Raw genomic sequence first — 23,594 nt, 5'->3', positions numbered from 1 at the left:
GGTAAATGCTGCCATTAGATGCCGATGTTTCAAATAGGCGTAGCTTGTGCATCACTATCCTTATCTATCACTAGCTAACAGTCAAGAAATCTGAGGGCGAGTACAGGAAGTAACTGAGACAATCTAGAACAGCTTGTGAAGTTGATGGAGCCGTTCGCAATCCAACCCACCCAACTTCAAACTGACAGCCATTCACTGATTGATGTGGTGACTTGCCTTGAGGCACACTTGCAGTCAACTACTGTTGCAAAATAGTTGCCACAGGTCCTCCTGAAGTTACTGCGTGAGCTCTTTGCATGCATACTGAATCCTCTGGCATCCAACTTTGGTCCAACCCCTGCATTAGCTTGCCTCATGGACCCAAGTGTCTCTGGCACTTAGCTCAACAGAGATGGAGCCACTGATGAGGGACGCAGTCTTTTGTACTTCAGAAAATCAGAGAGTACAGCCATGGAGCAGCAGGACCCCAGGAAGATGCCATAACGATGAATCCAGCAAGCATCTCGACCATAGTGCTTCAGGAATATAGCTTCCTTGCATCGAAGATTGTGTTTGAGGTCACCGTCCAGCCAGAGGGTCAATCTAGCATGGCATTAAGTGCCCCGGTTGAGTTGCAGAAATACTTGGAAGAGGTAAAGGGGCATGTTTACAGAGTCACCTCTCCAGTTCAGGCAGGCAAGGATGGCTGTTTATCCAAAGCTGTGCCCTGTGGCACTGGATCTGGTTTATGCCCCTGAATCCCAAGCTGAATCCCAAAATATATATACATTTAACCTTTATTTATCTAGATTTGTGAAGAAGTGTTTTATTGCTTATGTTTTTGCAACTGTTTTTAATAACTCTATTTGAAGGGGTTAGTCAGTCATACATTTAATATTACTGTCACACCCTGGCCTTTGTTATATTGATTTTCTTTATTATTTTAGTTAGGTCAGGGTGTGACATGGGGGATGTTTGTGTGTTTTGTCTAGTTTAGGGTGTGTGTATTGTTTAGGGGGTTTTGTAGTATGTATGGGGTTGTGTTCAGTGTAGGTGTTTAGGAAAGTCTATGGTTGCCTGATTTGGTTCTCAATCAGAGACAGCTGTTTATTGTTGTCTCTGATTGGGAGCCATATTTAAGGCAGCCATAGGCTTTAGGTGTTTGTGGGTAATTGTCTATGTTGAACGTTTGTAGCTTGTGTATGCACTAACGTTTGTAGCTTCACGGTCGTTTGTTGTTTTGTTTTGTAAAAGTGTTCGTTTCGTGTTTCGTCATCTCTAATAAAAGACGATGTCCTCATATCCCGCTGCGCCTTGGTCCGCTTATTATGACGATCGTGACAATTACATAAACATAACATGTCAAATGTGCCATAACTTCATTTGTTGTTTTTCATCCTCTCTTTCTGTCAGATAAAGGTAAAGGTACTTGATTCTTCTTACATCTACTACTAAAGTTAAAAAAGCATTAGATTGGTGTAAACAAGAGAGTTTCCTTCCACCATATTTATTGTACCAGTCTAGGTGCTTATCCTTTAAATTAAAGTCACTTTAGGATTGATTTCCAATTTAAACCAAGCCTATGTCCTGGCCGTGGAGTTATATGGAGGAGGGATCAGCCAATGAATTCTACTTGTGAAGAAGAAAATGTACTATTTCAAGATGAAGACGGTGTCAATGGCGATGCCCAGACGCTCCCAGATGCCTTCATGACACAGATACAGAGATGTAATGTCTATCCAAGTCTATGGTCTTGGCCCATCACCTAATGTATTACTGCCCCTCAGCGGCAAGAAGTGGCATCCCCCCCAAAAAAGACTGTAGGCCTACAACATATAAATGGCTCCTAGCCTCCCACGCATAGGCTACTTTCTGTCCCTAACACTAAAACAGAAATTAAATAATAAAACGAAATAGAAATGTTGTTATCAAACTAAAACTAAATAAAAACTAGTAAATCAAGTCTAAAAACTAACAAACTAAAATAAAACACTAAAATCTAACATGAAAACACATGTAATAACCACTATACTAATTTTGCCTACAAGACCCACATGCAGTGTCTCACACACACACACACACACACACACACACACACACACACACACACACACACACACACACACACACACACACACACACACACACACACACACACACACACACACACACACAAACACAAACACAGCTAAAAACGTAGCTTTAAAAAATAGATTTACAGGATTGTTTTAAAGGGCCTTTGAGTAGTGAAAGTCTAACTGTAACAGGTCCTTTTTTGGTCACTGACTGGCTGTGTCTGTCCAAAGTGCTGAGTTCACTCGAACTTTCAAAATCTATTGCATAATGGCAGACCTCAACACCAGAGGCGGAGAGGCAGAGACAGGTCTGGGAGTAGTTAGAGGGGAGATACAGTGCCTTTAGAAAGTATTCACACCCCTTGACCAGCCTGAATTTTAAATGGATTCAATTGAAATTTTGTGTCACTGGTCTACACACAATACCCCAGAATGTTAAAGTGGAATTACGTTTTTAGATATGTTTACAAATTAATAAAAAATGAAAATGTCTTGAGTCAATAACTATTCAACCCCTTTGTTATGGCAAGCCTAAATAAGTTCAAGAGTAAAACTTTGCCTAACAAGTCACATAATAAGTTGCATGGACTCACTCTGTGTGCAATAATAGTGTTTAACCCCCTAGAGTTGGTTGATGCACTGGTGCGTTAATCTATATTACATAACAAAAAAATCAGTCAGTTTAAGCTAGAGATAACTTTTTTTGTGGGGGGGGGCACACACTAATGGAAAGGGGAGATTGTGGAAAGGGGAGATTCTCACGAACACCTCTCCGTTTTGCTCTACGACCCCTAAAACTGTCACAGAACTCGTCTGAAGGTAACCGGTACCGGTTTTAAAAAACAAATGGAAGCATGAAGATTGTTTTGTGACTACCGAAAAAAAGTGGTTAAATATGTGTAAATTGTATATACAGCGCATTCGGAAAGTATTCAGACCCCTTGACTTTTCCACATTTTGTTACGATACAGCCTTATTCTAAAATATATAAAATTATGTTTTCTCTACGTTAATCTACACACAATACCCCATAATGACAAAGGAAAAAAAATATATAGAAATTTTTGCAAATGTATTAAAGTTTTAAAACAGAAATACTTAATTTATATAAGTATTCAGACCCTTTGCTATGAGACTCGAAATTGAGCTCAGGTGCATCCTGTTTCCATTGATCATCCTTGACATGTCCACCTGTGGTAAATTCAATTGATTGGACATGATTTGGAAAGGCACACATCCGTCTATATAAGGTCCCACAGTTGACAGTGCATGTCAGAGCAAAAACCAAGCCATGAGGTCGAAGGCATTGTCCGTAGAGCTCCAAGACAGGATTGTGTCGAGACACAGATCTGGGGAAGGGTACAAAAACATTTCTGCAGCATTGAAGGTCCCCAAGAACACAGTGGCCTCTCTTCCTAGAGCTTGCCGCCCGGCCAAACTGAGCAATCGGGGGAGAAGGGCCTTGGTCAGGGAGGTGACCAAGAACCCGATGGTCATTCTGACAGAGCTCCAGAGTTCCTCTGTGGAGATGGGAGAACCTTCCAGAAAGACAACCATCTCTGCAGCACTCCACCAATCAGGCATTTATGGTAGAGTGACCAGATGGAAGCCACTCCTGAGTAAAGGGACTGAATACTTATGTAAATGTTACATTTCAGTTTAATTTTATTTCATACATTTGCAAAAAATGCCAAAAAACAGTTTCTGCATTGTCATTACAGGGTATTGTGTGTAGATTGATGAGGGAAAAAAATATTTAATCAATTTCAGAATATGGCTGTAACGTAACAAAATGTGAAAAAAGTCAAGGTGTCTGAATACTTTCCAAATGCACTATATATATTTCCTGATTTAGGACAGACACAAAATCTTGTTTCTTCTTATTTATTTTTTGACTGTCCTTTTTGCCATTTATGAATATGTTCTTCAATGGTTCTATGGCCTTTAGTAGTAAATGCCAAAATCAGTATTTATCCACAAGAAACAATAAATGAGGACCAAAACTGTAGTGTGACATTGCATTGGAGTGCCATTATGCCGCAGCCACCCTCCAGTGTGTAAACGTTGAAAAAAAGAGTGGGGGCAGGGCAGGGCAGGAAGGGCGGTAATGAGCGTGCGAGGGGGATGAGGTCATAATGAGTTAGCTGGCCCAGGAAGGAGTGCTCATGGGAGGCTGCTGATGTCACATGGAACAGGCAAGCTGACCAGTCTGCTGTGGACTGAAGGTGGGGGCCAGAGGCCAAAACATAAACTAACGAATAGAGGGGCTGGGAATTATATGGAACTATATCACCAGAAACATACAACATAAAGTCATAGACCATGTTGTTTGTGTTATAGGATAACTGACTTATAATATACTCGTATGCTATCATGTCATAGCCACTCAAGACACATTGTGACTATAAAGGGAATGTCTCGTTCCAGTGTGCTGATCTCACCTTTCTGAAGACACTGTTCTCTCCCAGACTGTCCAAATCACTGACTGAGTCCCGCAGGGCACCAGTGGTCGACACAGAGCCTCCAACACTCTCTGAGCATGGGGATACTGGGAATTCTGGGAAAGAGAAAATTGGTATTAAGATTAGAGTCAGATATTTACCATGGCAAGGCAGCACATATTTAATTTAATTTTAAAATTTAACCTGTATTTAACTAGGCAAGTCAGTTAAGAACACATTCTTATTTACAATGACAGCCTACTCCAGCCAATGCAGAGTCAATTGTGTGCTGCCCTATGGGACTACCAATCACAGCCAGATGTGATACAGCCTGGATTCGAACGAGGTACTATAGCGACGCCTCTGGCCCTGAGATGCAGTGCCTTAGACCTCTGCGCCACTCGGGAGTCCCAAGTCAACAGGCTTTAAAATACAATCCGATTTTTCAATATCAAAACACAACAGAAAGATTGATCATCAAGGTCACAATTTCTAAGAGAATTGGGCCAGATACACCACTTTGATCACAACACAGTCAAATGATCAGGAAGAAAAATGTGCTGCAAAACATCCTTGCATCGCTAGTTGCAATCGTTTTGGGCAGGATGTTGATGTCAGAAAGGATTTTATTCTATATGAGTATACTGTATGAGTGGGTTGTTGTTTTGTCATTGTTTGGCCTAGCAACCGGTGGAACAGTGGAAGTGAAAGCCTAAAGTGAAGGGAAAACCATAACAGAAACACAAGATACAGAGATGCAGTGATTTGGAGATATTTTTAAGCTATGATCAAATCAAATGTTATTGGTCACATACACATATGTAGCAGATGTTATAGATTGTGTAGCGAAATGTTTGTATTCCTAGCTCCAACAGTACAGTAGTATCTAACAATGCAGTAGTATCTAAAAAAGATTCATAACAATACATACAAATCTAAAAGTAAAAGAATGGGATTTAGAAATATATAAATATTAGATTGAGTGGCATTGACTAAAACACAGTAAAATAGAATACAGTACATACATATGAGACGAGTAAAGCAGTATGTAAACATTATTAAAGTGACAAGGGTTCCATTATTAAAGTGGCCAGTGATTCCAAGTCAATGTATATAGGGCAGCAGCCTCTAAGGTGCAGAGTTGCGTAACCGGGTGGAAGCCGGCTAGTGATGGCTATTTAGCAGTCTGATGGCCTTAAGATAGAAGCTGTTTTTCAGTCTCTCGGTCCCAGCTTTTGATGCATCTGTACTGACCTCGTCTTCTGGATCATAGTGGGGTGAACAGGCCGTGGCTCGGGTGGTTGATATCCTTGATGATCTTTTTGGCCTTCATGTGACATCGGGTGCTGTAGGTGTCCTGGAGTGCAGGTAGCTTGGCCCCGGTGATGCGTTGGGCAGACCGCACCACCCTCTGGAGAGCCCTGCGGTTGCAAGCTGTGCAGTTGCTGTACCAGGCGGTGATACAGCCTGACAGAATGCTCTCGATTGTGCATCTGTAAAAATTTGTGAGGGCTTTAGGGGCCAAGACAAATTTCTTCAGCCTCCTGAGGTTGAGGATACGCCATTGCGCCTTTTTCTCCACACTGTCTGTGTGGGTGGACCATTTCAGATCGTCAGTGATGTGTACGCTGAGGAACTTGAAGCTTTCCACCTTCTCCACTGCGGTACCGTCAATGTGGATAGGGGCGTGCTCCCTCTGCTGTTTCCTGGAGTCGACGAACAGCTCCTTTGTTTTGTTGACATTGAGTGAGAGGTTATTTTCCTTGCACCACTCTCCCAGGGTCATCACCTCCTCCCTGTAGACTGTCTCGTTAGTGTTGGTAATCAGACCTACTACTGTTGTGTCGTCTGACAAAATTGATGATTGATTGATGATTGAGTTGGAGGCGTGCGTGGCCACGCAGTCATGGGTAAACAGGGAGTCTTGGAGGGGGCTGAGCACACACCCTTGTGGGGCCCCTGTGTTGAGGATCAGTGAAGTGGAGGTGTAGTTTCCTACCTTCACCACCTGGGGGGTGGCCCGTCAGGAAGTCCAGGACCCAGCTGCACAGGGTGGGGTTCAAACCCAGGGCCGCGAGCTTAATGATGAGCTTGGAGGGTACTTTGGTGTTGAATGCTGAGCTATAGTCAATGAACGGCTTTCTTACATAGGTATTCCTCTTGTCTAGATGGGATAGGGCAGTGTGCATTGCAATGGCGATTGCATCGTCTGTGGATCTATTGGGGCGGAAAGCAAATTCAAGTGGGTTTAGGGTGTCAGGTAAGGTAGAGGTGATATGATCCTTAAAACCTGTTGATGATAGGGGGCGCTATTTACACTTTGGGGGAAAATCGTTCACAATTTAAACGGCCTCATACTCAATTCTTGCTCGTACAATATGCATATTATTATTCCTATTGGATAGAAAACACTCTCTAGTTTCTAAAACCGTTTGAATTATTTCTCTGAGTGAAACAGAACTCCTTCTGCAGCACTTTTCCTGTCAGGGAGTGAGATTTCATAAATCCATGTCCCTGTTCTGAGATCAGTTTATAAGTCCCCATGCAAGCTATGAGGGTACATGCACTGCATACGCCTTCCTCTAGATGTCAGTAAGCGGTGAGACTTTGAATGGAGTCGATTGCGCAATCTGGGAACTTATATTAGACGTGGAACCGGAAGTACCGTTCTTTTCAACAGTGCGCTTGGCGCATGAAGACATCAGAATGGCGTCCTGCAAACGCTTTCGTTTTAGTATTTCTATATCTCCAGTCATGTTTTTATTCGTTATAGGTGTTAAAGACATCATAAGGTAGTTAATTTAAACCGACTTATAGCAGTTTATAGCAGTTTATTGCGATTTTCTGGGATTTCTTTGCCATGCGCTTCACGAGTTGGACACCACTCCAGTTGGCAGCTAACGTTTAGCGGCTAATTCGACCGGACAAGAGGACATCTTTCAACCCAAAGACGATTGTTTTGAAGAAATGACACCTTGCCCAAGATTCTGATGGAAGCTCAGCTAATAGTAAGCAGTCTTTATGCTGATAATTCATTGTTCTGTTGAAAAATGTCAAATGCATGAAACGCCATTTCCTGCAGTGTAGCCTAGCGTTATCGCAGCCTGTATTGCGCAGTAAGGTTAATTTTAAAAATGTAATTCGGCGATTGCATTAAGAACTAATTTGTCTTTCAATTGCTGTCCAACCTTTATTTTTTAGTCAAGTTTTGGAATAGTTTTCGATAAGAATAGGTGTCTTTCCAAGATGGCGCCGGACATATTGCTTGACGTTATGGACACTGTTTTCATTGTCTAAGCACGATTTGTGCCGCTAAATATGCACATTTTCGAACAAACTCTATATGCGTTGTGTAATATGATGTTATAGGACTGTCATCTGAAGAATTCTGAGAAGGTTAGTGAAAAAATTTATATCTTTTGGTGGTTTATACGTAATGGCTATGTTTGGCTTGAATCAATGCTATTGTGAGCTATTGTGATGTTTGCTATTGTGCTAAGCTAATATAACGTTATATTGTGTTTTCGCTGTAAAACACTTAGAACATCTGAAATATTGTCTGGATTCACAAGATCTGTGTCTTTCAATTGCTGTACGCTGTGTATTTTTAAGAAATGTTTTATGATGAGTAATTAGGTAATACACGTTGGTCTCTATAATTGCTCTGGCTGCTTCGGTGCTATTTTTGACGGTAGCTCTGATGGTAGCTGCAATGTAAAACTGATTTATACCTCAAATATGCACATTTTTCGAACAAAACATAGATTTATTGTGTAACATGTTATAAGACTGTCATCTGATTAAGTTGTTTCTTGGTTAGTTTGGTTGGTTCTTGGTTAGTTAGGTTGGCTTTGTGCATGCTACCTGTGCTGTGAAAAATGTCTGTCCTTCTTTGTATTTGGTGGTGAGCTAACATAAATATACGTGCTGTTTTCGGACATGTTGACTGGATTCACAAGATGTGTATCTTTCATTTGCCGTATTGGACTTGTTAATGTGTGAAAGTTAAATATTTCTAAAAAATATTTTTTGAATTTCGTGCTCTGCCTTTTCAGTGGAATGTGGGAGGAGTTCCGCTAGCGGAACGCAGGGGCTAGACAAGTTAACTAACCTCTCAAAGCACTTCATGATGACAGAAGTGAGTGTCACGGGGCGATAGTCATTTAGTTCAGTTACCTTGCCTTCTTGGGTAGAGGAATATCTTGAATCAATTGGGGACAGCAGACTGGGAAAGGGAAAGATTGAATATGTCTGTAAACACACCAGCCAGCTAGTCTGCGCATGCTCTGAGTACGCAGATAGGGATGCCATCTGGGCCGGCAGCCTTGCGAGGGTTAACACGCTTAAATGTCTTACACACGTCGGCCACGGAGAAGGAGAGCCTACATTCCTTGGTAGTGTGCCACGTCGGTGGCACTGTGTTATCCTCAAAGCGGGCGGAGAAGGTGTTTAGCTTGTCCAGAAGCAAGACGTTGGTGTCCGCGACGTGACTGGTTTCCCTTTGTAGTCTGTGATTGTCTGTAGACCCTGCCACATACGTCTCGTGTCTGAGCCGTTCAATTGCGACTCTACTTTGTCTCTGTACTGACGTTTTGCCTGTTTGATTGCTAAACGGAGGGAATAACTACACTGTTTGTATACGGCCATATTCCCTGTCACCTTGCCATGGTTAAATGGGGTGGTTCGCGCTTTCAATTTTGCATGAATGCTGCCATCTATCCACGGTTTCTGGTTTGGGTAGGTTTTAATAGTCACAGTGGGTACAACATCTCCTACACACTTCCTGATGAACTCAGTCCCTGTATCCGTGTATTCGTCAATGTTATTCTCAGCGGCTACCCGGAACATATCCTAGTCCGCATGTTCAGAAACAATCTTGAAGCATGGATTCCGATTGGTCAGACCAGCTTTGAATCGACCTTAGCACGGGTACCTTCTTTTTGAGTTTCTGCCTATAGGAAGGGAGGAGCAAAATGGAGTTGTGATCTGATTTGCCAAAGTGAGGGCGGGGGAGGACCTTGTAGGCATTTCGAAAAGTTGAGTAGCAGTGGTCCAATGTTTTACCAGCGCGAGTACTACAGTCAATGTGTTGGTAGAACTTCGCTAGCGTTTTCCTCAAATTTGCTTTGTTAAAATCCCCAGCTACAATAAATGTGGTTTCCAGTTTGCATAATGTCCAGTGTAGTTCTATAACTGAAGATATTTATCTTGGGAATTAATATGGTCGGATATGATTGAGGTATTCTAGGTCGGGTGAACAAAAGGACTTGAGTTTCTGTATGTTATCACAATCACACCATGAGTGGTTAATCCTGAAACATACATCCCCGCCTTTCTGCTTCCCGGAGAGTTTTTTATTCCTGTCTGCGCGATGTACTGAGAACCCACATGGCTGTATGGACGGGGACAGTATATCCTGAGAGAGCCATGTTTCCGTGAAACAGAGTATGTTACAATCCCTGATGTCTGTCTGGAAGGAGATCCTCGCCCTGAGCTCATCTACTTTATTATCCAGAGACTGAACATTAGCGAGTAATATACTCAGAAGCGGTGGATGGTGTGCACGCCTCCTGAGTCGGACTAGAAGTCCACTCCGAATATCTGTTCTCCACCGGCTGTATTTTGGGGCAGCCCCTGGAATAAGTTCAATTGCCCTGGGGGATACGAACAAAGGATCCAATTCGGGAAAGTCGTATTCCTGGTCGTAATGCTGGTGAGTTACTGCCGCTCTGATATCAAAAGTTATTTCTGGCTGTATGTAATAACACAAAACATTTTGGGCTAATAATGTAAGACATAACACACAAAAAAAACGAAATACTGCAAAGTTGCTTAGGAGCTAGAAACAGAACTGCCATATAAACTCAGCAAAAAAAGAAACGTCCTCTCACTGTCAACTGCGTGTATTTTCAGCAAACTTAACATGTGTAAATATTTGTATGAACATAAGATTCAACAACTGAGACAGAAACTGAACAAGTTCCACAGACATGTGACTAACAGAAATGGAAAAATGTTCCACTGAACAAAGGGGTGGTCAAAATCAAAAGTAACAGTCAGTTTCTGGTGGCCACCAGCTGCATTAAGTACTGCAGTTCATCTCCTCCTCATGGACTGCACCAGATTTTCCACTCTTCCACCAAGGCACCTGCAAGTTCCTGAACATTTCTGGGGGAATGGCCCTAGCCCTCACACTCTGATCCAACAGGTCCCAGATGTGCTCAATGGGATTGAGATCCAGGCTCTTCGTTGGCCATGGCAGAACACTGACATTCCTGTCTTACAGGAAATCACGCACAGAACAAGCAGTATGGCTGGTGGCACTGTCATGCTGGAGGGTCATGTCAGGATGAGCCTGCAGGAAGGGTACCACATGAGGGAGGAGGATGTCTTCCCTGTAACGCACAGCGTTGAGATTGCCTGCAATGGCAACAAGCTCAGTCCGATGATGCTGTGACACATCGCCCCAGACAATGACGGACCCTCCACCTCCAAATCGATTCCGCTCCAGAGTACAGGCCTCGGTGTAATGCTCATTCCTTTGACAATAAACGCAAATCCGACCATCACCCCTGGTGAGACAAAACCGTGACTCGTCAGTGAAGAGCACTTTTTGCCAGTCCTGTCTGGTCCAGCGACGGTGGGTTTGTGCCCATAGGCAACGTTGTGCTGGTGAGGACCTGCCTTACAACAGGCCTACAAGCCCTCAGTCCAGCCTCTCTCAGCCTATTGCAGACAGTCTGATCACTGATGGAGGGATTGTGCGTTCCTGGTGTAACTCAGGCAGTTGTTGTTGCCATCCTGTACCTGTCCCGCAGGTGTGATGTTCGGATGTACCGATCCTGTGCAGGTGTTGTTACACGTGGTCTGCCACTGCGAGGACGATCAGCTGTCCGTCCTGCCTCCCTGTAGCGCTGTCTTAGACGTCTCACAGTACGGACATGGCAATTTATTTCCCTGGCCACATCTCCAGTCCTCATGCCTCCTTGCAGCATGCCTAAGGCAAGTTCACGCAGATGAGCAGGGAGCCTGGGCATCTTTCTTTTGGGGTTTTTAAGAGTCACTGTGACCTTAATTGTCTACCGTCTGTAAGCTGTTATTGTCTTAACGACCGTTCCACAGGTGCATGTTCATTAATTGTTTATGGTTCATTGAACAAGCATGGGAACCAGTGTTCAAACCTTTTACAAATAAGATGTGAAGTTATTTGGATATTTACGAATTATGTTTGAAAGACAGGGTCCTGAAAAAGGGATGTTTCTTTTTTTGCCGAGTTTATGTCGGCGAAATCTTACTTAATGGCAACTAATCTCTGCACAGATGTGAACAGTAGTCTAAATCCTATGAAATAATGAGCTACATAAACTCTCTTCTTCAGACATCAAAGGTAGTAAAGGTAGGGTAGCCTTGTTCGTGAGCTGCACAGTGTGCTGCATGCCTGGCCTGCCAACCAAAGGGGTGCAGTGATACCGAAGGGATACATGGTACAGTAGGGATAGGATTCAAAGAAAGCAGTGCCATTCCATACCCATCTTATCTGCATCAATGACCTTACCATTTCAGTGCTCCAGACTGCGACTATTTAGTTGCCGTTTTCCACCCTTTGAATTGACTGTGCAAGTTCAATTCTTAATTGGTGGCATTGGTGCGAGCTGCACATTCTATCTACATGGTCATCTTACTTAAAATGTTTTATTTTTTTAGGAGGCTAAAACCATGATTTGGTCATAAAGTCAAGTACATTAACCTCATCATTCCTAAAGAAAGTGTCTGCCTGCCCCTGTACCTGTTTCACTGCTGTGTGGTGCAATCCACTCTCTCTCCTTTCCATGGAAAATATTTATGTTCCAGGATAAAACAAATAAAGTGTTCTTATTGTATAACATTTTAAATTGTGGGGAAACCACAGCTATCATAGTTCTCAGCTTTCTGTAGGTATCATTTTTATATCTCAACTCTAAATTTTGCGCTCAATATAAAGTATTTTACAACGGAGATACTTGATATGGCTTTGAGATATGGAATGCGCAAAATGCGATATGGCCATTGCGATTGCATAGGCCTCATTGGGCAGCATAGGCTACAACAAAATTAGTAAATTACTTGCCTGAACGTTTAGGCATTTTTGTTTAGGCATTTTAGTTTGTTTGATAATTGGCAATGTGAAAACAACTGGACCAAATGAAAAAAATACAATGTAACAAATAATCAAAATGATTTGAACTATAGCTCAGAACTGTGTGTGAAAACGCCCTAAGCCTCTCTCTCTCCTCCTACAAAGCGATGCTCTCTCCTCTACAGTATGTCTTAATCCTCTGAAATCAAGTTACAACCTCGCCTTTCCAACTGAGATCCTCCAGAAATCAAATTACATTCTGGCAAATGCTCTTCCATGATCCAAGCAAGGACCTCTGGAACTCTGACAACCCTCCTAATCTTAATTTATGTTCCTCTCCATCTTATATAACCCTCAATGATTAGTGACTGCCTGACAGAAAAAAAACTCAACACTGGCAATGCCATGGCTGGAAATTGTCAATACAAATTCCCCTGACAAGCTGCCTTGAAGACAGACTTCCTTTGACTAACAGATCTGTATGTAAGTTCCCTTAGCCTCATCTACAGTACAGCATCATATTTTGACTCGTTCTTACCTGTGCATTCTGGGATCGTGGTCTTCACCTGTAGTGTGGGATCTGTGCAGGGCTGGACAGGGTAAAACGACTCCTTCTCTTTGTGGATCTGTAAACAGAAGAAATTTGGGATCAACAAGACTGAACTTATACAACAGATGTCTTCAGCAATGTAGAGGGTAAACATTTTTAGTTTTTGAGAGACAAAACCACTACTGGATATTCACCAACTGCCCGTTTCTCCGAAGTTTCTATTTTCATAAACCCCAAGAATCTGAGAAGAATTCCTAGTATTCTCAACCACATTGTCTTGGCTGGTTGGTGTTGTATGAACAGTCAGACAGACTTACAGTAGTGTTAGTCTCAGGACATTAACATTGATGGCCTCTACTTTGGAAGACCCCATTTTCCCTACCACAGAACCATTTTCCCTACCACAGAACCCAGCCTTGCATAGGGGAGGGAGAATAAATACATTCCTGGAGGTAGAGAGAATCTAATCACGTGAATAAAAGACCACAAACAGTGGGACTGTGCCGCGATCTGACTTGCCAGGCCCACATCTGGCCTATCCCATGGGCCCAGGTCTGCTACAGGCAGCATACAGGCAGCATAAAGGCAGCATACAGGCAGCAGGCTCTGTCTGGAACAGCCTGGGCTGAGCTAAGCTGAGACTGCTGCTCACCACACATGCTGCTGGGAATTTGGACTGGGAGTCAGAGAGGAATTCTGCCCACATGTAAACATGAGGCCTGATTGACATTCAGCTAACAGCTGCTAGCAGTCTGAGGCTCTGGGTCTAGCAGGAGTTCAAGTAATATAATGATGATTAGTGTTCACTGTTCAGATGGCAGTACGAGCAGAATGGAAGAGGGAGAACACAAACACTCAGATTCATACAGAGAGTGATGACAAAATGAATAGAGATAAGCTATTGCTTTTTCTAGCAGATGCCCTTATTACAACCCAAATACATTAGTTGAAAATTTCAAGAGTTACAATATAGTGACTACAATAATTACACTTCTCCGGGGAGGGGTTTATTGAGAACTTGGCCATGGAGAGTTGAAGAGGACAGAGAGGAGATTCACACCGCTCAGCCTCAGTACCCCATCATACATCATCAGCCCCAAACATCACACCCACAGGCAAACCACTCATCATGTGACTCCAGCTCGCCAACTACAGAGCCAATCCTCCCATGTACTGTACGTGTGTTTGTAAAAAGTGTGGGTGTGTGCATGCTTGCGTGTGTGTGGCTGTGTGCTTTTGCTTTTACTATCTTTGTGGGTACCATAAGTCCTCACAAGGATAGTAAAACAAGGACAATTCGGACAATTGAGGACATTTCACTGGTCTCCACAAGAAAAAAGGCTATTTTAGGCTTAAGGGTTAGGTTTAGGGTTAGGGTTAGAATTAGGGTTAGGTTAAGGTTTTAGGGAAAATAGGATTTTGAATGGGAATCAATTGTTTAGTCCCCACAAGGATAGTAAAACAAACATGTGTGTGTGTGTGTTTACATGAGTATATTATGCGAATGCTCTTGTGCATGCAAGTGTGACTGCATGTGTGTGTGTGTGTGTGTGTGTGTGTGTGTGTGTGTGTGTGTGTGTGTGTGTGTGTGTGTGTGTGTGTGTGTGTGTGTCTGCTTATGTTGATATGTGTTTATCCAGGACATTCTCCAGTCACACACACAAACACGCATGAGCAGCTGCTGATTACAGGGCCTTATTGTTCCTCCCCTTATCAGCTGCTGCTGCTCAGACCCAGGCCAAGGGGACAATACGGACACGTGACCTGGAGATACTATCCTCTCAGACCACACAATGGCTTTATCACACCACACCGCCCACGGAAAGATAGATGACCAATGACCACATCTCAACATGCTTTTATCACTTATAGACAACCCACGTTGGGACCTCATCAAGGTTTATCTCACATAGACAACCCACGGACACATCGCAACATGCTTCGACAGTATCACACCAGACGACCCACATTCGGACATAAGTATGGTTTATCACGAAAACAGAGGACACATAAGGACCTTTCTATCCCTTTATAACCTGTAGATGACCCTATGGAGACCTCACCAGGACCCTATCACATAAGGCAACCCCATCCTATCACAGACCAGCCCCACAATGAACCACCCTTTATCCAACCTGACTAAGATTTAAAGGTCCTGACTGAATCAATGACTATGGTCCCATCAACCCAGACCCAGTTGAGTTTGTGACAGCCCCCTGGGCCCCTGATTGTGTGCCCAGTCCACATCAAACACAGGACTCTGACACCAGACACAGTTCATTGACAAACTGCTGGACACATAGCTGGATTCCATTCTGATGCCATGTTGTGTAGTAATCAATTGTGATGTTAATGAGCCTAGCAGTCTGGGTTGGTAGGACACACAACCTGATCTACAGTCAGTGAAATCGTATGTGACATCTTGGCTTAATATCCTTCTGAAGACCTCGACTCTGACTCAACCACATACATAGAGCCACAGTAATCAAGAAATATGCAATACATAACACAGGTCTGTATTACTATACAGTACATTCTCAAAATGGGCAGAAAAATGATCAGCTATCTGGACTTCCAGAGGAGAGTTCACTGTCTATTGGGTTTCCACCACTGAGGAGAGAAAAGTCAAGAAGGCCAGGATATTTTTGTTAAAGAGGAAATACATCAGTCAATCAGTTACCTGTCTGGACTAAACAGTTCTTAAGGGCCAGAGATTGAAACAGACAGTACAAACGGAACTGTTAAGAAACACTGAACAAAGGATCCACATCCAGGATCCATCACACTATGATTTATGGTCCAACAATTAAGTTATGAAGCCATTCCACTGCTTTCTTTCGCAACACAAACATGTGCACTGACGTTCATTACTAATGACAACTTACTTGATGACAGAACTGATTGAGTCAGGTAAAAGTCAATTATATTTCAAAGCATGAAACCCAATAAAGTCTATATGCATTTTTGTTATGTGTAAGAGAGAGAGAGAGAGAGAGAGAGAGCGAGAGAGAGAAAGAGAGTGGGAGAGAGAACAAAGTCTATGTGTACATTGCTCTTCTCTGTAGTGGGAATGTGAAAACGTGGATTTCCCCATGCTTGTGGTTAATTGTCTTAGCCCCACTAGAGGGGTGTGGGGGGAGGGGGCTTCTATACCAGGGGCTCTGCACAGTCAAAGTAGCTAGTGGACAATGCACAAGGCCTAATTGATGGGCCTGCCTACAGCCCAGTCAATCACTGAGCAGCCTCTGTGTGCCCTGCAGCGCTGGGCGGAGGAGAACACTACACTCTTATCCTCCAGAAGCCTAGGGTCCAGGCCCCACAGCAGACACACACACACCGGACACACATATGCAACATACAATATAGAACATGAGACAAGGACAGTTCTTATTCTATACAATGCATGCAGGTACAGACACATATCCATTCTTATCCAACAATGAATAATAATTCATTTTTGTTCTATTCTATTTTATTATATTCTATACAAAAATAGCATGCATTTACACAGTATTTCAGGCCTTAAGCCTGTCTCCTGTGCTGTCTGAGAAAAGTAGATGATCAGCTAAAAATTGATAAAGGTGGGTGGAGAAAGAGGCTCAATGTTCAGAAGTGTCCCTGATGGAAAATAAACCAAATATAGTGTATGGCAGACAGAGACTTGCCATTTCCACAGTGACAGCCAATGGCTGGCGTGACACAGTGGCACAGCAATGGAGAGGAATGTCCTTGGAGAGAACTAATTTGAAGTGCTTTGTTACAGTACTTACAGTGTAGATAAAAACAACACTGCCAAGCTTAGTTTACGCACATACGATCAATACATGCACTTGGAATAGATTTGTAAATTGTTTTTATTTAACTTTTATTTATTTAGGCGAACCCATTGAGACCAGGGTCTCAATTACAATGGTGCCCTGAGGACAACGATACAACAAATTCAAAATGATCAATAAAAATAAACTGAAAATTACATAATCAACACTACAGCTTCAAACACCACAAATACAATTGTTTACATTAAATCCAAACAGTTGCAATTCTCATTAAATTCATTCAACATTAAAGTCCTAAACTGCCCTAGAGGCACCAGAGTCAAGATGAGTTTTGTAGACTATTCCAAAAATGGGGGGGCACTAAAACTGAAGGAGGCTTTACCGAGATGAATTTTTCTGAAGCTGAGGCATAGTTAATAGAGCTGGGGGGGGGGGATAATTTCATACAACATTTCTCCCAGGAGTGGTACTAGCAACGAGTAGCAACGAGTTTTACCCTGGTCTATCTGGCACTGAGTTCACTTGGCCATCGCCCTTCACGGCACACATGACCACACCACACCAAAGGACTTCACAGGACAGCTTGTCAGTCAGAGGACCAAAGCTAAGGAAAAATAGATTTGATCTGACCACTACCGCCGTCACCCCTACTTTTGAGGGATGTCGTAAGACAGATGCAATAAATAAGGTATAGAGGCCATCTTGTCTCTAATATACAGTGCCTTCAAAAAGTATTTATATCCCTTGACTAGTTCACAAATTGTTTTTCCCCCCTCACCCATCTACTGTACACACAATACCCCATAATGACTAAGTGAAAACATGTTTTTAGATATTTTTACAAATGTATTGAAAATTAAATACAGAAATATCTAATTTACATAAGTATTCACACCCGAGTCAATAAATGTTAGAATCACCTCTGGCAGCGATTACATCTGTGAGTCTTTCTGGGAAAGCCTAACAGCTTTGCACACCTGGATTGTACAATAACTGCACATTATTATCTAAAAAAATGATTTAAGCTCTGTCAAGTTGGTTGTTGATCATTGCTAGATAGCCATTTTCAAGTCTTGCCATAGATTTTAAAGTCAAAACTGTAACTAGACCACTGAGGAATATTCAATGTCATCTTGGTAAGCAACTCCAGTGTATATTTGGCCATGTGTTTAGGTTATTCTCCTGCTGAAAGGTGAATTTGGCTTCCAGTGTCTGTTGGAAAACAGACTAAGACAGGGGCTCCTCTAGGATTTTGTCTGCTTAGCTCTATTTCGTTGATTTTTATCCTAAAAACACTCCCTAGTCCTTGTCGATGACAAGCATACCCATAACATGATGCAGCCAGCACCTAGCTTGAAGTGGTACTCAGTGATGTGTTGTGTTGGATTTCCGCCCAAATAAACGCTTTGTATTCAGGATATAAAGTACCTTTCTTTGCCACATGTTTGGCAGTTTTACTTTAGTGCCTTATTGCAAACAGGATGCATGTTTTGGAATATATGAATTCTGTTCAGGCTTCCTTCTTCTCACTCTGTTATTACGGTTAGTATTACGGTTAGTATTATGGTTAGCATTACGGAAAGTATTAGATACAGATGTAAATTCTCGGGCCGACTCTTTTCTCTGTATATATCAATGATGTCACTCTTGCTGCGGGTGATTCTCTGATCCACCTCTACGCAGATGACACCATTCTGTATACATCTGGCCCCTCTTTGGACACTGTGTTAACAAACCTCCAAACAAGCTTCAACACCATACAACACTCCTTCCGTGGTCTCTAACTGCTCTTAAATGCTAGTAAAACGAAATGCAAGCTCTTCAACCGATCGCTGCCCGCACCTCCCCGCCCGTAGCATCACTACTCTGGACGGTTCTGACTTAGAATATGTGGACAACTATAAATACCTAGGTGTCTGGCTAGACTGTAAACTCTCCTTCCAGACTCACATTAAGCATCTCCAATCCAAAATTAAATATAGGATCGACTTCCTATTTCGCAACAAAGCCTCCTTCACTCTTGCTGCCAAACATACCCTCGCAAAACTGACTATCCTACCGATCCTTGACTTCGGCAATGTCATTTACAAAATAGCCTCCAACACTCTACTCAGCAAATTGGTTGCAGTCTATCACAGTGCCATCCGTTTTATCACCAAAGCCCAATATACTACCCACCACTGCGACCTGTATGCTCTCGTTGGCTGGTCCTTGCTACATATTCGTTGCCAAACCCACTGGATCCAGGTCATCTATAAGTCTTTGCTAGGTAAAGCTCCGCCTTATCTCAGCACACTGGTCACCATAGCAACACCCACCCGTGACACGCGCTCCAGCAGGTATATTTCACTGGTCATCCCCAAAGCCAACACCTACTTTGGCAGCCTTTCCTTCCAGTTCTCTGCTGCCACTGACTGGAACGAATTGCAAAAATCACTGAAGTTGGAGAATTATATCTCCCTCACTAACTTTAAGCGTCAGCTGTCAGAGCAGCTTACCGATCGCTGCAGCTGTACACAGACCATCTGTAAATAGCCCATCCAACCAACTACCTACCTCATCCCATATTTGTTTTGTTTTTCTGCTCTTTTGCACACCAGTATTTCTACTTGCACATCCTCATCTGCACATATATCACTCCAGTGTAAATTGCTAAATTGTAATTACTTCGCCACTATGGCCTATTTATTGCCTTACCTCCTTACTTCATTTGCACACACTGTATACAGATTTTTCTATTGTGTTATTGACTGTACGTTTGTTTATCCCATGTGTAACTCTGTGTTGTTTTTGTCGCACTGCTTTGCTTTATCTTAGCCAGGTTGCAGTTGTAAATGAGAACTTGTTCTCAACTGGCCTACCTGGTTAAATAAAGGTGGGAAAAAAATAACTAAAATGTTGTTGATACATCCTCAGTTTTGTCCTATCACAGCCGTTAAACTCTGTAACTGCTTTAAAGTCACCATTGGCCTCATGGTGAAATCCCTGAGCGATTTCCTTCCTCTTTGGCAACTAAGTTACGAAGAATGCTTGTGTCTTTGTAGTGACTGGGTGTATTGATACACCATCCAAAGAGTAATTAATAACTTTACCATGCTCAAAGGGATATTCATTGTCTGCTTTTAAATTTAAAAAATTACCAATCTACCAATAGGTGCCCTTCTTTGTGTGGCGTTGGAAAACCTCCCTGGTCTTTGTGTTTGAATCTGTTTGAAATTCACTGCTTGACTGATAATTGTATGTGTGGGGGACAGAGATGAAGTAGTCATTCAAAATTAGGAAAAAGTAACACAATAACAGTGTACTTGGTCCTCTCTTCCCATCTGTATAGAAGCAATCCAAAATGTTATTTAACATTTTCGTGATACAGCAGACGCTCTTATCCAGAGCGACTTATAATTAGTGCATTCATCTTAGGATAGCTATGTAAAACAACCACATATCACAGTTGTAGTAAGTACATTTTCCCTCAATAAAATAGTTATTAGCAAAGTCAGTGCTAGTAAGAAAATACACATTTGGGGATTTATTTAAGATACTCTTTTTAGAGGTAGGGTTTCAAACGTTTTTGGAAGATGGGCAGGGACTCCGCTGTCCTAACATTAGGGTGAAGCTGGTTCCACCATTGCCAGGACAGAGAAGACTGGGCTGAGTGGGAGCTGTCCTCCCATTGGGGTGGGACAGCCAAGAGCAGAGGTGGCAGAATGGAGTGCTCAGGTTGGGGTGTATGATTTGAGCATAGCCTGAAGGTAGGGAGGGGCAGTTCCTCTTGCTGTTCTGTAGGTAAGCACCATGGTCTTGTAGTGGATGTGAACTTCGACTGGAAGCCAGTGGAGTCAGTGGAGGAGTGGGGTGACATGGGAGAACATGGGAAGGTTGAACACCAGGCGGGCTGTGGCTTTCTGGATAAGTTGCAGGGGGTTTTTGGCACAAGAAGGAAGCCCAGCCAACAGAGAGTTGCAGTAGTCCAGACTGGAGAGGACAAGTGCCTGGATTAGGACCTGCACCGCTTCCTGTGTGAGGAAAGGTCGTACTCTACAGATGTTGTAGAGCATGAACCTGCACTGCCTTGATGTTTGCAGAGAAAGACAGGGTGTTGTCCATGGTCACGCCAATAATTTTTGCACTCTGGGAGGGGGACACCATGGAGTTGACAACCGTGATGGAGAGGTCTTAAAGCGGGCAGGCCTTCCTCGGGAGGAAGAGCAACTCCGTCTTGTCGAGGTTGAGCTTGAGGTGGTGGGCCGACATCCAAGCGGAGCGACCTACCAGGTGTCAAATCTCATCATTGTCCAATGCTAGTCTGGCCTGTTCTGTGACATCCAAAGATGATGGCGAGCAGAGAGGAGAGGTCCCAGGTCTGAAGCCCAAAGATAGAGTCTGACGCCTGGCCACAGAGATGCAGCCTGACCCCTTATCACACACCTAATCCACAGGCCACTCTACTCTGTCCAAGTGCTTGAACAGGCTCTGCTGATTTGGGCTGGCCTCTCAGATACAAATAAAGTGCCCTTCCTTACCACTACATATACTGTATATTCACCAGCCCAAAGCCCACAAGACACATTCCACCACTGTTCCCAGTGCCACCCAGCTACAGTAGGGAGACATGCTTGAAGTGATAATGATGTGAGAGATGCTATGAATATCACTCAAACCCTTCATCCTCCACTGAAAAGGTTGCCAAACCCTTGAGCAATAATTGTGTTTTACAGAAAACAAATTCAGGTTTGCCTGTTTTATAAGGTTGTATCTGTGAACGTCTATGGAAAAACATGATCTAAGCTGTATTCTTTTTTAAATAAAATGTTTTATCTGTAGAATGAAAAAGGGGACAGGTTCTGACAAGTCTATGAGATATTTGAGGCATAATCTATCCCGACACACACAGACAACCGAATACGCATCACATGCAGAATCCTAGCATTGTATTCAGTGACTCACACTTTGCACACAGACAAAGAGTCAACCAAAATAAACAAGGAGAAAGAGTGATAGAAAGAGAAAGGGAGAGAGAGACAGAGCGGGAGAGGAGAGAGAGGAGAGAAAGGAAGAGAAAACAGAGAGAATGAGAGAGAAAGAGAGAAAGACAGAATGAAAGAGAGAAAGAGGGAAAGAGAATGGATATTAATGGGATCTGGCCTGCAGGCCTCCACTCTCCATCCAAAAACAAACTCCACCCTGAGAGCACACTCCTAGAGGCTGTCAGTGTGCCCATCTACCAACGGCTCACACACACTCCACACCTCCTGAGCACACACAGAGGAACAGCTAACAATTAGACACAACCGGACAAATACACACTCAGAGACTAAATCATGTTTCTGTGACGTGAAATGTGAGTCATTTTTGCGGCGTAGATATGAAATTTAATTTGTTACCACACGGATACAGCAGAGAAGAAAAGCTAAAACACTGAACACACATTTATAAAAACTAGTTACAAAATATTTCCATAGTAGAGCTCTCTCTCATGTGGCAACTGAAAAGATTCTCTGTCCATTCATACCTTTATCAAAACGACATCCACTGTTCTCTCCCCCTTTCCACGCAGACTATACCTCCGCTTGTGTCGCTCGTACATCTTTCCAGGCAGTGAAAAGGAGTGGTTATTAACAGAAAGGCGCTAGATTCCAACATGAAGCCCAGGCTTGTGGAGTCCTTCGTGAAGTTTTGGGAAAATGAGCAACTCTTCCCACATCTGCTCACAGAACCAGCCCCTGGGTCTGACCCTCCCTCCCTCTCTCCCACACACTCCTCCCTCCTCTCAAATTCACTGTTACTCACCGAGCCTCTCCCTCTTTTCCTCTCCTCCCTTTTACTGATACTGCTTTTTTGGCTGTTTTCCTCTATTCATCTATTTCCATTTTCGGTTCATTTCCCGTCCTCTTATCCTCCCTTCTATCTCCATCTATTTCCTCTTCCTGTGTCTCTTTAGTGACGAGTTGAACAGTGTTGTGCTGTGATGCTAAGCGACAGGGAGAGAGTATGTGTCTTTGGAAACAGTCTAAGGCAGCCAGCCATGAGAGAATCCTCTGAGGCCTGCCCTGAATACTGTCATCCTGACTCCAGGAGAGGGATGCTCTCCTACAAACTGTGATTCCTCGGCCGTAAGGAAGAAAGAGAAGTCTTTTCCTAAGGGAAACTATCAAATAAAAGTGTATTAGTCACATTCACAGTTTAGAAAATGTTATAGCGGGTGCAGTGAAATTCTTATGTTACTAGCTCCTAACAATGCAGTAAAATGTCAAACAACTACACAAAGAATCAAAATCAAATACTGTTACTTCTCCCATAGGTTTCTATTAAATAACACTACAGTTAATAATTGTTTTAATTAAAAACATATATTTAAGTAGAAACAGCAAATGCATGGTAAACATCCCAAGCTTATCAGTAAGCTCACAATTCATATCTCAATGTGAGTAAAATGACCTCAACCCCCGGGAACAGACGCAGAGGAGAATGCAGAACTGCTCTCTGTGTGAAAGACTGGGAAAAAAACAGGAAAAAACTCCACATCTGCAGACAGATCAATGGAAAGGACAAACAGCTGGAAACATGGCAACCATTACAAACTGTCCACTTGACGAGAGAGCGAGAGAGCGAGAGCGAGAGAGCGAGAGAGACTTGAGACAGCTGGGGCTCCTTCAGTTC

General features: G+C 43.0%; 1 protein-coding gene across 1 annotated transcript in view; it reads right to left on the bottom strand.

Annotated features, from left to right (window-relative positions):
• Positions 1 to 23,594, bottom strand: part of LOC120053812 (A-kinase anchor protein 13-like) — a 64,662-nt gene that overhangs the window by 26,948 nt on the left and 14,120 nt on the right. Inside the window, exons 5-6 of the mRNA XM_039001072.1 lie at positions 13,150 to 13,237; positions 4,496 to 4,611 (exon numbers count right to left, since the gene is read on the bottom strand). Coding sequence (XP_038857000.1) covers positions 4,496 to 4,611; positions 13,150 to 13,237 — 204 coding nt within the window. The remainder of the gene's footprint in view (positions 1 to 4,495; positions 4,612 to 13,149; positions 13,238 to 23,594) is intronic.

This window comes from Salvelinus namaycush, chromosome 9 (genome assembly GCF_016432855.1).
Source record: "Salvelinus namaycush isolate Seneca chromosome 9, SaNama_1.0, whole genome shotgun sequence".
NCBI classification, from domain to species: domain Eukaryota; kingdom Metazoa; phylum Chordata; class Actinopteri; order Salmoniformes; family Salmonidae; genus Salvelinus; species Salvelinus namaycush.
Note: the sequence above shows the minus strand (reverse complement) of the source record. Positions and strands in the feature narration are given on the sequence as shown.